This window comes from Watersipora subatra, chromosome 2 (assembly GCF_963576615.1).
Source record: "Watersipora subatra chromosome 2, tzWatSuba1.1, whole genome shotgun sequence".
In the NCBI taxonomy this organism is placed as follows: domain Eukaryota; kingdom Metazoa; phylum Bryozoa; class Gymnolaemata; order Cheilostomatida; family Watersiporidae; genus Watersipora; species Watersipora subatra.
The window spans coordinates 2,763,439-2,780,740 of NC_088709.1; the positions used below are offsets into that span (position 1 = coordinate 2,763,439).

At 36.3% G+C, this 17,302-nt stretch overlaps 1 protein-coding gene and 1 long non-coding RNA gene across 2 annotated transcripts; one reads left to right on the top strand and one right to left on the bottom strand.

Annotated features, from left to right (window-relative positions):
• Positions 1-8,607: 8,607 nt before the first annotated feature.
• LOC137388750 (uncharacterized) lies at positions 8,608-10,316 on the bottom strand. The gene is made up of 3 exons (XR_010978017.1): positions 10,218-10,316; positions 9,584-9,692; positions 8,608-8,815 (listed from the first exon to the last, which is right to left on the bottom strand). It is a non-coding gene; the product is annotated as an uncharacterized lncRNA (long non-coding RNA).
• An 871-nt stretch (positions 10,317-11,187) lies between these two features.
• On the top strand, positions 11,188-13,583 carry LOC137387247 (baculoviral IAP repeat-containing protein 7-like). The gene has a single exon (XM_068073587.1). The coding sequence runs from the start codon at positions 11,308-11,310 to the stop codon at positions 13,075-13,077; it is 1,770 nt and encodes a 589-aa protein (XP_067929688.1). The 5' UTR covers positions 11,188-11,307; the 3' UTR covers positions 13,078-13,583.
• Positions 13,584-17,302: the final 3,719 nt, after the last annotated feature.

Genomic DNA, 17,302 nt, shown 5'->3' on the forward strand with positions numbered 1-17,302 from the left:
GAAGTGCTTATCATCCTCTGATGAACATGAGGAGCCTGTTGGTCACCTGCGATAGTCGAAAAATGCTGCAGAAACTGTTCACCCGATTTGGCAGAAAGTATGGGTCACTTGATCAGATTACGACTAGATGATTAGACCAGGCTGAAACGATACTGTGAAGTAGCGAGCATTTATATTTGATACGGGCTTTCCGGTAGAACCCAAAGTATTTGTCATAAACTAGTGCTACCAGACGTTTTATATCGAGCCTTTTATTGACCTTTAGTTTCAAGTGATAACATCACATGTCAAAATAATAACCAAACTGTTGGAGTACGTCAGCCAAATAATTAGATTCAAACTACGGCATTTTTGTGAACAAAATGTGAACTTTGTTGAAAGTAAACCTTTAAGGAGTTGCTATCATTTGAGAACAAGACAGCCAGAGAACACATGACTAGAGAGTTATTGACAAGCCAGCATGAGTCATAATAACCTGTTTGCTGCTGCTTTTAACTGGTGCACTAGCACAATGGTAATAAGGCACAAGACTGTGTCAACAACAGAGATAAGTTGTTGATGCTGATTAGGGGATTTCCCAATAGATTCAAAATACTCGCAAAATCATTGTTAACATTTATCTTCATCACGTAGCCTGAAGAATGGATAATGTTAGCCTCATGTTCTTACATTTTAACACACAGGCTCTCTTACGGTCCCTTACATGTACTGTTGCACGAGTTCAAAGATGTTACTTAGCTGACTTGCTAAGATGCTTAGTAAATAATTGAATCATGGAGACTTCTCACATTCATAAAAAGGATAAAAATTGGTTCGGCTATAGTGAAAGTCACTTCATGAAGATTGCGTGCCTAACCATCATCTTTCCTATAGAGAAATGACAAAAACTTGGTTCTACCAGTACAGTTTTTCTAATGAATGAGAGTGTGTATATTGTCACAATTGTATAACAAGGTAAAGCTGCGTATACATGTAATTCTTGTGTAAATCTTTGCTATAATAAGAGCCATTTCCATCCATCTGCCCATCTGTTTGTCTATTTCTCTGTTCAAAAACATGGCTAGAGGTTAGGAAAAAAGACTGCATCGCATGGGATTCGATCTCGCAAAATTCAGCACCAAGCTACCACATGCCCCAATCATTCACCCACTATGATTTTAGAACTATTGTGTATATGTTTATTTTCCATGCACCACTGGCGCGTCTAACGATCTCTCTCAGTACTAGAAACTGCCATAGTACTATTAAACTATACTGAATACACTATTTTACAGACTAGTGACTCAAGTGTAACCACCAACGGACACACTCCAGAACTCACCCCATCAAATTGAGAGCCTGTAAGGAGATGAAGCCTAATTTTGCTAACTTTTAAAGACAGTACCTAGCGGCCCAATTGAGGTAACCACAACTACCATTCCTTTCTATTTTCAACCAGTGGCCAGTTTGTATTAGTGTACTGTTTGCCATTTTACAATCCAAAATAACTACTGACTATCCAGAAGAAAGCACTGGTTATGCTGGGTTCAAAACAGCTAACTAGTTAACCAGCTGTCAATTTGTTCCAATTTAGTTAAATTGAACTACAAAAAAAGGTATTTATAATAAATTTAATTTATAGAGCAGCTCAGACTACTGACTCTCACGGAAAGACAACTGGCTCTCATGGAAATACAACTAGCTCTCATCAAAATACAACTGGCTTTCATGGAAAGACTACTGACTTTTATGGAAAGGCAACTGGCTCTCATGGGAAGACAACTGCTTTCATGGAAAGACAAGTGGCTCTCATGGAAAGACAACTGCTCTCATGAAAATATGACTGCTTTCATGGAAATACAACGGGCTCTCATGGAAAGACTACTGACTCTCATGGAAACACAACTGACTCTGGTGGACAGACAACTGCTTTCATGGAAAGACAAGTTGCTCTCATGGAAAGACGATTGGCTTTCATGGAGAGACAACTGACTCTCTTGGAAAGACAACTGGCTCTCGTGAAAAAAATGACTGCTTTCATGGAAACACAACTGGCTCTCATAGAAAGACTATTCGCGCTCATGGAAAGACTGCTGGCTTTCATGGAGAGACAACTGACTCTTATGGAAAGACAACTGGCTCTCATGAAAAGACGACTGCTTACATGAAAAGACAACTGGCTCTCATGGAAATACAACTGGCTCTCATGGAAATACAACTGGCTCTCATGGAATACAACTGGATCTCATGAAAAGACAACTGGCTCTCATTGAAAGACGACTGGCTCTCATGGGAAGACAGCTGGCTTTCATGGAAAGACCCTGTTGCTTACATAGCTAACTACAGACATGCCCGTGATACCAGTTATTATTCTAGTCTTCATAACATTCTTCCTATGGTTCACATTATTCATGTACCTGTGAGCATTTGCAAAATTTTTGACTACTTTTTATGAGAAGCGTAAGAAAACATAGTAAATTAAACTTTACCTAAAATCTGCTATTATTTAACAAGAATAACAGCAGGAAAAGGCATTTTGCTAACAGCGCAACACATTGCTGTACTTGTTTAGTATAAGAACAAATCAAAACCCATTAATGTATAACACAACAATTACAAGAGAGTCATCACACCACATGAAGGGCAAACAATTCTAAACTATAACTATGTACAATCTATTTAGCAATTACTCCCATATCAATTGGTGTTTATACTAGATTCCTTGGGAAATAAAAGTTTGTCGTTCTTGAGTGACAATCTTTTCTCAGAGCATGCAGATGGGCAAATTATGGTCAGATACCATTCCTCTCACAAATAGTGACCATTGCAAAAATTAAATCACTTGTTGTTTCCTAGCAGACACTAACCAACATGTCCGGGTCTGTTTGTCAGTGGATTTTTACACAAATAAATACTTCATAACTTTGCATCTCACTCGACTAACAGCGTTGAATAACTTGTGTCTTACTCTACTAACAGTGTTGAGTTCATTGTATCTCACTCTATCACCCGTGTTGAGCTCTTTGTCGCATTTTAGTCGAATACTCTCCATATTGCCAGGCACCAACTAACACCCACTGTATTTAGTTGATTACCAAATTTGGTTGGAGCAAAGCTAATTCTGCTGTTTTCGCGCAGTATACTTTCTGTAACACCTCTGATTGAACGTCACCTTTAATTGAATGCCACCTCTATTGGACCGCCACTATGAGAGAAAAGTTGGAAAATAGAGTGTCACCCTTTAATTGAATGCCACCTTCATTTGACCGAAACTTTGACATTTTTTGAACTTTATGAACCCACTGGCAGAATGCTTGGCGTTGCATGGGTATTAAAAATCAGCTTATAAACAATGAGAGGCAATGTAGTTGTCTGCCAATTGCCACTAGTCTGGCCCATTGCCGATAGCTAATTTGAGTAAGCTTACTAATAAGAGCTAACTACTCGCTTTCATGACGGAGCAAGTATAAAATAACATTACGTCGTACTGGAAAGCGGTAGCGTATTTTCACCAACATAGTGACATATATTGCCCAATGACTCTATCAATCTTGTGTAGCTAAATTGGTAAAGCATTTGCCTGTTGAACGAGAGCTCCCCCGATCAAATCTTCCGTGATACCAATTCTTCATTCCAAATTTTTAAAACAGCTTTAGCTGGACACACTGAAGTACAGAATTACAGAGTGACACACAAACTTTGACATTTATATATATATAGATAATAAAAAGTGATCAATAGAAAAGTGTCCACAAAATTGTATTAATAATTACTCAGTTACATCAATAACAACAAATTCTTTCGTTGTTTCTGTTCATATGATGTCTGTTTTTTTAACTTCAAAGCCTTTTGGTTTTTTCATTAAAACTTTGAAAGCAACCCCACAGAAATAATTAATAACTGTATCAGGCTAATAGTAGTTTCTTGTTTAATGCGGTCTTGATAAGTCGAAGTATGTGACAAACGGTTTACATTTACGATGGTATCTAGTTTTTGGCTAAAAGTTGCGCTTAGTGAGTTTATTATTTGTGCAATATGCAACACGTAAAATTTTTGCTTTGTTGAAAAATTGTTTGGGTGCTAATATTGACTAGCTCAGCAGTGTAGAAGAAGAGTTGAGGTCAGAAGACGTTGTGGAAGGTATTGAACAGCCAGAAGAAAATGTTTGCGCCATCAAAAGCAACAATCAGAATGCAACTGGCCAGCAAATGATGCAAATATTTTTGTTTTAAAAATGTCAACTTTTATTTTTGCATGTAGTATAAGTATGGTTAATTTATGTCGCTTGTTTTTGATTATATAATTATTTGTAGCATTTGACAGACTATTATTATATTGCTTATAAATTTGCAGATTTATAGCGTATTATTTGATAGCATCTTTTAAACTTTTAAACTTTTCAACTCGACTTTCACTCTACTGACTATGGTACATAAAAAATCAGTTTTGGCTGAAAACTGTAGCAAACATATCAATAAGTGCCATGAGCTTTTATTTAATATTCCTAAATATAGTTATAAAATAAAAATATGCCTTCAAATTTAAAATGGAATAAAAAATTGAAAGCTTCAACAAATTGCAAAGCAGGACACAGACTACAATACCATCGCAGGTTAATTGCAAACAATAGATATAACTGGTTGAGATAAATCTCTGCTTCTCAATCCATATTTATTTAGAGATCTACGACAAGTTGGATATAAGTTAGCAGATTTATTACATCAAAAAGGGTTACTGCCGCTCCGCCTGTAAAAGGGCTTAATTGACCTTCCAAAATTCAGAGGAAGTGTTTAAAAATACAACGCCAGTCTCCATTTCAACGCTACCTCTATTTCACTACTACTATAAAGGAAAGGTTGAAACGTAGATCACCATGGCGTTCAAATAGAGTTTTAAAATCAGGTAATCAGGAAAAAGCACTGTCATTCACAGAAGTTGTCAATCTTTACTACAGCTAGCAGCAAAAACATACCACCAAAACAAGTTCCTTGATTTACGTAGCAACCACTTCCATTTGTTTTTACCAGCATCAGAAAAATGCTACACCATTCTAAAACATATCCTCAGATTATAACCTATAGTTAGACTGAACTGAAGAGTTGCTTCCCCTCTGGTAGAGACAATCTACTAAGCAGGTTAATGAGAATACATGTATAAAAGAAATAATGTAAACCAGTTAGGTACCCTGTAGACACTCATCGTACTTATGATAAACTACCATACCATGCTCACTAAAGTAGTGGATAAAGCATTTACAGTAAATATGCAATGTAAGTAACAAAATGACAGAGTGAATGATCATCAAATGTCTAATTTTACTTAACTACATATTTGTGTACTAATGCTATACTGTATGAAGCACCTTGTATGTTTAACTTGACTACATATGTGTGTACTAATGCTTTACTGTATGAAGTACCTTGTACGTTTAACTTGACTACATATGTGTGTACTAATGCTATACTGTATGAAGTACCTTGTATGTTTTACTTGGCCACTTATGTGTGTACTAAGGCTTCCTTGTTGGAAGCACCTTGTATGCTTAGCATTAAATACAACACATACTAGTGGTATAAAGCTTTTTACTTGCACCAAGAGCTAGAGATTAAAGTTGCTCATTTTCTGAAATGTCTTCCTTCATCGCTAAAAAGGCACCTCTTTTTAAACTTGAGTCGATGGGAATGCTGTTCCTTGTTTTCCAAACTGTTTCTACAATTTCTTTCCCAAGTGATACAGGCTTAGCTGTTTTGAACATTTGCCATTTCTTGCCAGCAGCTGCTGATAAAATTTGAAAGTAAAAATGTGTGTAAGCATTGCCATGTTCTACAACAGGCTCCATTCTCAAACCATTTCTTGTGAAAAATCAATCAAATCCACATTAAGTTGCTTTGTAATTTTGGGAGATAGCATAGCAAGTGTGATACTGCGGCATTATATATTTTGTTAATATGATCTATAACGTATATATACCGAACAATCTCTATTTGAGTACTGCAGAGTTGGGTTTTTCAATCCGTCTGTTTTGGTAGCGTTCTATTAGAGGTGACATTCAAGTTCGTCAAAATTTTGGGAAGATTAATTTAATCCTTTCATGGGTGAAGCGATGCTAATGTCACCAATATTTTGAACTCTCCTTTAAGCAAAGCGACATTAATATCATCAGCCTCACTATTTTGCTAAACTGACCTTTTTCTATTATGCTTCATAAAGATAAAAAAATGTCAAAGTGACGTTTTAGTAAAGGTGGCGTTTAATTAAAGGGTGGCGCTGTCTTTTTCAATTTTTCCCCTATAGTGGCGGTCAAATAAAGGTGCTGGTCAAATAGGGTGATGTTCAGATAGTGATGGCGTTCCACTAGAGGTTTTATGGTATATAATAATATATAATGTCATATATATATATAATAGGATAACTTTAATAATATCTTTTAAGTATGCTTTAATAAGAAAAAGTCAAATAATATATTACAAGTGTTTCTTTTAATGCCGTCAAAGCTTTGTTTATGATCGCTGCTGCATACTGCTAGTTTGACATAAAATCTACAATTCAATCAAATATTTTCCTCTGACTCGCGATGAAGTTTCTAACAAATGATGTCCGAAATCTGTCCAAACATTGGTTTGTAAGTAAAAACGAAAAGAACTAGCAAAATTATAAATAAAAGATAAAAATTATATTGCATATATAAATCTTTGTTAGTTAAAACTATAGCTATAATAGGTTAGAGTAAATTTTGTATTTCTATCCCTCTCTCCTTTACCAAACCTGAGCATTGTAATTCCTATAGATCCGCTCATGTATCTTAAATCAAAACCTTCTCTTCATTCACTTAGTTCCAATATATAAGCTAGCTTTTCAAGTTTTGCTTTTACAGTTTCATAGAATGCAGTCATTTTAATGTTATTCAATAAAATTGAAGCTATTGCAAACTGAAGTCTTAAAAATTCAAGTTATTACTTGAAGTGTTTATGGTTACTTTTAGGCTCTAAATGAATTAAACAAAATATTTTGTCTTTTTATAAATCTATCTGCTCCAACAAATGGATGTTTTAGCATACAAAGCAATTATTGGAACATTAAATTCATATATCGAGGCTTGACGGTGTTAATACCTACCAGACAGTATTTTTGAGAAATGTTTTGCACGGGTGTGACTAGTAGTCTAGGAGCAGAGTAACTCAATTGTGAGTTGTTATTATTTTTTTCAACTTATGCAATATGATGCGTGCAAAAGATTTTTCAGTATTTATATATTGCCTGTTTGAACGTTGCACTCTGTAACCTCGTTGCTTATATACTTTCATGTTTAAATTGGATCTCATCAAATGGCGGAGGCGTAATAAACAAGTCGATCATTGTTGCCATTGTGACAAGGAATTTCACAGACTGCGATTGGAACAAAACGTCATAATCCGCCAGAATGCTTAGTAATAGCGGCCAAACTAGTAGCATGAGTTGCGTACACTGCGTGCCTGAGCTACTAACCTCAAGGGATTTAGTAGTTTTATCACCTCCACAGATAAAAACGGTAACTGAACGCGCTGACCATTATAGGTTCAACCATTTGGAACCATTTACAACTATTGCTAGGTAAGCAGAACTAATTAATTTCATGATCAAACCGAAGACATGGTTCGTTCACCGCGATAGCCATTAATTCATTGTCATTGAATATTAAGAACGATGTCCATATGAATATGATGATTCAATTACTATTGACTGATACTAAATTCAAAGCAACTAACAGATCATATCACAGACCAGATTTTACATGTGATGTGGTTAAATATTCCATTGTATCTTGCTGTTTTGTTCGTTTGAATTTGATGATCATGATGATCTATCAATCAAGGCCAATCTACATGATTTGAGCTGAAGACCTAACATTTTTGTTTGGGGGCCACAGAACATTTTTGTGTCAACAAGTGGAAGATGAGTTTTATGGTAGCTTAATATTTCTAGCATATTTGTGACCTAGTCATTATTAATCCAGTCTCCTACTAATTATGCCGCCTGATCCCACAAATCATGGCTGGAGTAAAGACGATTAAGAATTCTGTGCAGTGGTTTCCTGATGGACACAGAGCGATTCCCAGGCAGTTTGTCCATTGAACTAGTTGCTCATGCAAAAAAGAGTAGATGTGAAAGCCGATGATAATGCAAAACTGCATCTTTAGTTTGCACAAGTCTATGTGTCTGCGTAGACTGCAGCAATGAAATGAACGACAAGGTTGAAGATGGTAATCATATGGACAGTGATGATAAGCTTTAAGATTTTATTTAATGGTTTTATTGAATACTTTGCAAAATGCTTTCTAGAATCGATTGAGAGTTTCCGATGTATCATGATAAACAGACTGTGTACCTTGGTAAGCATGCTATATAATATAATTATCATACAATGTATCAAAATACACATACAAAGTCATATGATATTAATTAATCATCCATAAAGTTAGTTGTCATCGAACATACTGCACCAATATTGTTTTAGCACACTACTCGTACAATAAATCTAAAACTAAGCAAGAGATTTCATATATGTCAGTTAAATAAAAAAGAAATAACATGTACCGACGAAAAGCACTAAGAGAAGCATAATAAATACTTTATGCTTGTCACGTGTTGCTCAGCAATATAATAATTTCAATTAAAATATTAAACATTAAATTCGTTAGTCTGCGTCACAACCAGTGTACCCAATGAGGTATACAGTATAGCCTGTCAATCAGTAGTTGTACAGGTCCCATTGTAAAGAGTATGAAGAGGTTCCTGGCAGACCAGTGGATAAGATGATGACGAGAAATGTCTGTCATATTGAGTCCTTGGCGGCTGACTACAAAGTAAAAAATCACATCCATTACATACAATGAGTTCAAAATACAAAATTATCATAAAGACATATAAGAGCTTACATTTATGGTGCAATATTTATCCATCATAACCTATCAGAAAAAGACGATCTATCAAAGCATGTAGGTATAAATTTAAAACTTAAAAATAGGAAGAGGTACAGGACTGATTTTCATGTGTAGTCAATGTGCATAGCCCTACATGAAAGGAACAGATGTACACTCTTCAGCTCTTGCCACAACAATATTTAGTTAACTCATACATCGCATACTTCTGTAAGGTAATAAAATTTTGATATGTGAGCACTATAATAGTAAAATATAACTCAATAGATTAAAATACAATGAAATATGTATTAATATATAGTGTCACACAACATAATGCGACACATAAATCCTATAAAACAATTTACTGCAACGCAGTTCAATACAACATAATACAGTTATTGTAATATAATACACCAGAATATAATGTAATAATACAGTATAAGATCTGCATGACACTATATAAAATTTTAAAACTAACCAAAATATCAGTTACATAATAATCATACAGCTGCATGAAGGTCATCAAAAGGCAACATGAGTTTGTAATGTGGCTGCAGGATGAACTGCAGTGTTCAACTTCAGGATGAACTCTTATTCAACATTTCAGTATTTAAACTTTGATAGTTTTTAGTGAGAAAGTTGGTAAGGACAGGCAGTCGAGAAGCTACGACGCTGTGTCTCACACAACAAGTCATTAAACTTACTGGTTGTTCAGGATGTGCCCTCTTCAAGTTTCTTCTATGGGTGAACTTAATGTAACAATTTTGATGCGCTTGAAGCACATCACCTCTGTCCATCAAATCTCTGAGTGCTCTATAAAACATCTCAGTTGTAGAGCCCACCTTTTTTTGGCTATGCCAAATACAAAATAGGGTCAGGGCTGGAGATGTGGCGAGTTATGGTTGGTGTCAATAACATAATATAATATCAAATCTGATTCATATAATAATCCACTGGGATCTAGTAGGCAGATCACACGACAAGAAAGTAGTAAAAAATTAATAGCTTATTATTGACTTGAATCTGAGCGTTTCCTCATGTTAGGTCTTCAGCTCAAATCATGTAAGGTAGATATGCCTTGATTGACAGATCATCATGATCCTCAAATTCAAACGAATAAAACAACAAGATACAATGGAATATTTAACCACATCACATGTAAAATATGGTCCGTGATGACATTTGTTAGTTGCTTAGAATTTATTGTCAGTCAATAGTGATTTAATCATCATATTAATATGCACATCGTTCTTGATATTCAATAACAATGAATTAATGGCTATCGCGGTGAACGAACGAGGTCTTTGTTTGGTCATGAAATTAATTAGTTCTGCTTACCTAGCAATAGTTGAAAATGGTTCCAAATCGTTGAACTTATAGTGGTCAACACGTTCGGTTACCGTTTTTATCTGTTGAGATGATAGAATTACTAAATCACTTGGGGTTAGTAGCTTGGGCACACAATGTACGCAGCACATTGCACTAGTTTGAGCCGCCATTTCTAAGGAATCTGGCGGGTTATGACGTTTTGTTCCAATCATCCAATCGCAGTCTGTGAAATTCCTTGTCACAATGGCAACAATGATCGGCTTGTTTATTACGCCTGCGCCATTTGATGAGATCCAATTTAAACATGAAAGTATATAAGCAACGAGGTTACAGAGTGCAACGTTCAAACAGGCAATATATAAATACTGAAGAATCTTTTGCACGCATCATATTGCATAAGTTGAGAAAAATAATAGAAATTATTTTTATGACAGATAGGGTTGTCCTGCTCTCTGACTATAGATTGGGCGAGACTTTTACCCTAGCATTTGCAAAGTTGCCAAAAGATTTGAGGTGTTCTGTGGTTTTATCTGCTAACAATAAACATATAGAGTCTATATCTAAACAACTAAAAGCTAACTGCAACTTCTAGTATAATTATGCATAACTCCTCCATTTATAACACTGTTTCAACTATTTCTTTGAATTTTATGAAATATTTCATAAAAAATTAAAGAGAAGGTATAGCTAAGGAGGTAGTTTTTAGCTATTGTCATTTAGCTCACAGTTAGTGAAAGTGTTGTTTTATTCCATCAGCCTTGCCGATCGCATGAAACTAGCTAAGCCGGCTGCTGAACTGGAATTAGCCGGTCTGAGTTTAGCCTATGATGTAATGCGCGCATGAAGCAATGCGTCATTGACTAAATATAGTAACAGCCGGATTTAACTAGCCGGTTGCTGGTTAAACAACAACGAAACATTACTGTGCATATAAATAGAGCTGCATTCACTGAAGTAAATACAACTTCTGCGAGGAGAACATCAAGGTGAAAGCCTTCTGCAGAGCATACAAACAGACGAGAGTTAGCAAAGGACTATAGAGTGATATCCCTTTGTTACGGACATTACTTGCGACATCAGACGTACTACATCGAGTTTTATGAGTCATATATACAATCACGGCAGACAAAGTATTTCTCCTGCAGAGAGAATTCTCGATTCTTATGAACCAGCAGAGGATTGTTCGATCAAAAGATCTGAACCAGCCCTCATCTTTCTTGTGCTCATAGGTCTACTGGTTGCACAGCTGTTCAAGAAACATTCTGCACATAAAAGATTTCTAACATGGCTTGCGCATCTGCCAAATGGAATAACAAAGAACTTTTTGATATGGCCAATCAACCAACATGGGCTCTCCGCAAAGATTACAAAACAGAGTCAGCTTGTGGTGGACTGCAGCAATGCTGCTCAATGTGCTGTTACAAAAGGAGGCAGCAAAGGGGTAGATGAGTTAGATGAACTTTTAAGCGAAACCAGATGGATGAGAGATAACAATTGGGTGAAGAGGTCAAACCTATGGGTCTGCACAGCTGCTCAGTATCCAGAAAACCACAATCCAGTTTTACCCCTAACTCTACAGAAAGAACTTGATCAGAAAACTCCCAGAGAATATCTGACTTACATTAACAATGATCTGACAACAGAGGAGCGGGAATCATTAATGGTTGATGAAGGACAAAGGAGAAGAACATTCCAGACACAATGGCCACATGATGGAACACTATCCGGAACCAAAATGGCTGAAGCGGGATTTTACTACCTCGGAGAGGGAGACCAAGTTCAGTGTGTATTTTGTAGAGGAAGACTCCGTAACTGGTCACAGCATGAGGTTCCTATGACTGAGCATGCTCGACTTTTTAACTTTTGTCAATTTGTCAAAGGATTAAACTGTGGGAATCGAGAATATCGATCAAAGAAAATAGCGAGTGAAGACATGGCCAATATAACAGTATTTGGTAATCTCACTGATGCTGAGCAAAAACAACAGCAAGAAAGTGGTACAGACAGCGGCCCATTGGGGATTTGTACCAATCGAGCTGCCGTTATAAAGTATGCTCCAGATTCTGCAAGACTGAAAACTTTCCTGAGATGGCCAGCCAGTAGCCCCCTCACCGGAGAGCAAGTTTGTGAAGCGGGGTTCTATTATACAGGATTTGGTGACCAGGTTCGGTGCTTCTACTGCTTAGGAGGGATCAAAGAATGGACAGCTCATGATGAACCATGGGAGGAACATGCTCGTTGGTTTCCTGACTGTTCTTATCTGTTGAACAAGAAAGGGACAGCATATGTTGATCTAGTTCACCAAAAGACTCCGGACAACAAGAAATGTACAACAAAAACAAAGATGCAGAAACGAGTTGAGTCAAAAAAACAAGCAGCCATATCGGAACAAGAGGCGATGCCAGAGATTTGTGAAAAACTGGGGCATGATAGACAGACAATTGCCAAAGCTCTGGCTAATAACAACAACCATTTTGAAAGTGTAAAAGACATGCTGAACGCTTTGTACGCTTTAGAAGATTTGGGTGGAATACCAATGAGCCAGACCCTAGCAACTCCAACATCAGGAACTGCCTCACATCCTCTTCAAGATCATAATCCACCCGCACAACAGCATGCAGATAACCAGATAGGACAACTCGATCAAAGCGAGCGACAGACTAAACATAAAGCTGGTTGTAAAATTTGTGAACTAAAAACTACTAACTTTGTCCCGGCTACTAATGTTGGACTTCCGTGTGGACATCTTATTTACTGCGACTCATGCAAAACTGATGAATCAAAAAAAAGTGTAATTCAGCAAGTAAAATGCCCGTACTCTGGCTGCAACTTCCCTCTCTCAGGAACCATCAAAGTATTCTTTGGATAACTTGGATACAGAGTAATGACAGTAATTTCTTTCTTGGCTTCACAATATTTTTTGCAGATCTGAACTTTCAACTGATGTTATAAGTTTGATTGGACTTTACTAGTTCATAATTGTACTTTTTTCAAACTTGATTACAAACATTTGATTGAGCTAATATTAGCCGTCACAAGACCTTGCCATTATATTTATTAAAAGTATTGACCCAATTATCAATTTCAACCCAATTATCCTTTTATATACTTTTGATTCATTTTATTTGCGAATCGATGCATAGCTAATGTTATATTAGCCATCAGAGGCAGTAATGTTCAATAAAAGCTTTTATACAGTAGAAGTTGCTTGTTTATTTTAGAAAACGAAGCTTTAATATGACACCAACATGTACCAGACATGTACCAGGCATGTACCAGACATGTACCAGGCATGTACCAGCTATGTACCAAACATGTACCAGGCATGTACCAGGCATGTACCAGCTATGTACCAAACATGTACCAGGCATGTACCAGCTAGTATGTACCAGACATGTACGAAACACATACCAGACATGTACTTAACATTTATTATTTTTAGATCTTTCCTTTATTCTATTTAACCTCCTATTTTTAATTTAATATTAATTTAATATTAATATAGATTTTGCCTGCCTTACCCATTGGCCTCAGTGTTGCACCACTTCCATAGAGTAAGTAGACAATCTCATTTGATTGTTGCTCATGACGTCGAGTGACACAGCTGGATTTTAAAATCTTTCCTTGATTCTTTATATCGACTGAAAAGAAAGAAATGTAAGACCGGATTCCAGCTCTATGCTGTATTAAAAGGAACGAAGACTGGGATATTCAAGAACTGGCTTGTCCGCGTACCTATGTGAACAAGGTGAATGGAGCAACATATAAGGGTTTAACACTGTAGAAGATGCACAAAAATGGTTAGCCGCTACATAAGAACCAGTCCCATACGAAGATTAAAACCATAAGAGTTTTTAGGAACAGAAACCTTTGTAGATACATAACATTTCTATGAGCTCATCTTACTCTGACCCCAAACTTCCAATGAGCAGCAACCTTAGCATACAAGAAACTTCACCGGCAGAGAATTAAGACTGTACCTCACTTGGATTCAGCAATCTCTGAAAAGATTGAACGGTTGGAAGGTTCAATTAATAATCAATCAAAGACCATATCCAGATTGCATAATGCTGTCACAAATTTATTGGAATCCCACAACAGCCTGACTAAAATAATGGCAAATAACTCAGCTATAGAATCCATACACTCCAATAGCCCCAGCTTAAACACCAACCAGCACATAATCAAATAATAAAGTAAAACATCTCTCCAACACCCTACCCGCCATACTCTCAGATAAAGCCTTTTCAACTGAACACAGAATGGAGCAATGTAATAATAAAGCATGAAATAATTCTCAAACTGGAAAATTGCATCATCATCTCTCTCCCAACCCTACTTGCCAACACACAACACTAATTAATGACTTCAATCCAAATACGATCAGAAAAACTATCGGCGGTCATTTTGGATAAACTGTAAAAGAACCTGCCGGTTCCCTTTACTCTCCACGAGGCAGCCAAACACAATACCGGGTGTTAAGTGCCAATGAAATATAAACATGTATTTATTGAATAAATTCATAACTATACATGCATGAAAGGCAATCAACCAAAAACATACATGCAGAGAGCATCTGCGCAGTACAACTCTCCTTCAACAAACGATTCCTCTTTCTGTTATATTTTTATTTACAGTTTAGGCTCCGCCTCTTTTCTTTGTTCTATGCAAAAAAATTTTCGGTTTTCTTCTCTGTCCCTCGGTTTACCTCTTGGTAGTCGGAGTTCTTACTGGTGGCCGGGTATCTTCCTCGGTATCTAGAAGGCTCAGTTCTATGACCGTTCTGCCGTTACACTAAACATTAATGGAGAAAATAGCACCTTTCAAACTAAAATTCCTAAATCTATGTATTTCCATTTAGCTAGAAAACAAACTCAGTGAAGAGAATATAGTGCTAAACTGGTATGATACTCTATTTGGTGGTTCATTAGCATGACTCACTATCAGGATGAAAAGCACCATCAAGATGAAAGGTGCACCACTGAATTGTGATGATTCCCTGGTATATCAGGATATTCTGAAATCTTATCTATAGGAAAAAGCAGGTATAGGCTCACAAAGGATAGTATAAGAAGCTTTGTACATACAGGATAAAATTTAAAAAGGAGCATGATCATACAAAAGACTTAATGTTGGGGTTATCTTTCCTTCACAATCAATCATCTTCCACTGCGAAGAAATAAACAAGAATGTATAACTTGTCACACAATACCAACTCATTTAAAATTACACATCTCAGTGTTTGTAGATTAATTGATAAGATTGATCAAGTGAGAAGATTACTATCTACACACAAGTTAAAATAATCTGTCTACCTGAAACATTCCTGAAGAACGAATCCATCACCAGTTATTTTAACATTTCCGGATTTAACTTTATACAGAAAGACAGGATAGAAAAGAAAAGTGGATTCGTACTCTGCTACATTGATGAACTTATTAATTTAGCACTTAAAAACATTTTTTATCTAGGTGATGCAGTTGCTGTTAAAATCAAACACACTAATTAAAGCAGTATCATTGTCTCATGTGTATACCACCCCAAACTCTGTTTCCTCATAGAATGAAATGTTGAAACACTAAGTTGAGACCTGCTCTTCCGTAAGCAGTGAGTTATTAGTAGTAGAAGTTGATGTTGACCTTAACTGCTCCAGCAACTCAAAATGATGAAAATAGATATCTTTTCTAGATTTACTCTTGTTAACTCAGATGATTTCTATTGTTACTTGTGTTGCCGATACTTTCTCTACTCTTATAGATCATGCTTACACAAACAATCTCCAACATTAGCGTAATCAGAAGGTTCACCTTATATCCATGAGTGACTACTTATATTAAGGAGAGAAATCATCTAAAGTGTGATGGAGACTGGGTACCCTATAAATTCAAAAGAAACTATGTGACAGGTTTGATACGTTTAAGAAAGAAGCACTACATGAATGATATCATCTGACAATCCAAACCAGATGACCCAAGACAAATATATAATTCTTTAGGTGTGAAACTGGAGAAAAATAATAACAATATTCAATAAATATTAGCAGAAAATATGAACTGTCACTTTACATCAGATACATCAAAACTGTGCTCAGCACCTCCCTGACACAGACTTTACGCTACAAATGTTTCTTAAGCTCACACTTAAAACATGTTTTAGGTATCTTTACTCTTTGCCAACAAGAAAAGCTTTTGGCCCAGATGACATATATAACTGTAAGAATGTGTGCATGCGTGTGTTTTGAAAGCTACTTTCCCTCACATTAGCCATATCATTACAGACATGTTCAAATTAATAGATGGGATATTTCCAGACAGCTGGAAACTAGCATGGGCTCTACTTATATTTAGATCAAGAATAGTGAAGACCCTAACAACTATTATCCTATATCTATTGTGCCGATTTAATCCACAATATTTGGGAAACATTTAAATAAAAACCTCCTGGATTATCTACGGAACTACCAGTGGGTTCATCACCATTTATCCGGTTTTAGAAGAGGTCATATGTGCAGTGATGTAGTCCAGCCAGTAATATCTCATTGTGCTCAAGAACGGAATCGAAGTGATTCCACTACTTTAATATTTCTTGACTCTAAGAAAGCTTTTGGTTGTGTCAACCATGATATTCTAATGCTGAAGCTAGTGGCAGTTTGAATCCCAGGCTCCCTAGTCAAGTTACTTGCTTTTTCCCGGTCAAACCATGAACAATTTGTGAATGTTAAGAATGTTTTATCCAGTAGTTTGTCAATCTCAGTTGGAGTGCTACAAGAATCCATTCTTGCTCCTGAACTCTACCTAATAGACACAAGTGACTTACTTATAATGTCCTCGTTGATTTCAGCGTATGCATACACTGATGACACTGTTTTTTTCCAAAGCAACAATGACATCACCTTGCTGAAACGAGTTTGATTCTGATATTAATAAAATTCTTCATTGTTGTACCACCAATAGAGAGAAAGAGTAATAAAGTGTAAAGAGTGTAGAGTGTAAAGAGCAATACGTAAATGTCACACTTCATGTTGATCAGTCATTTCAATATGGATACTGTATACTTCAATTTACATGAGAGGATAACACTCTGTAACGGAGAAG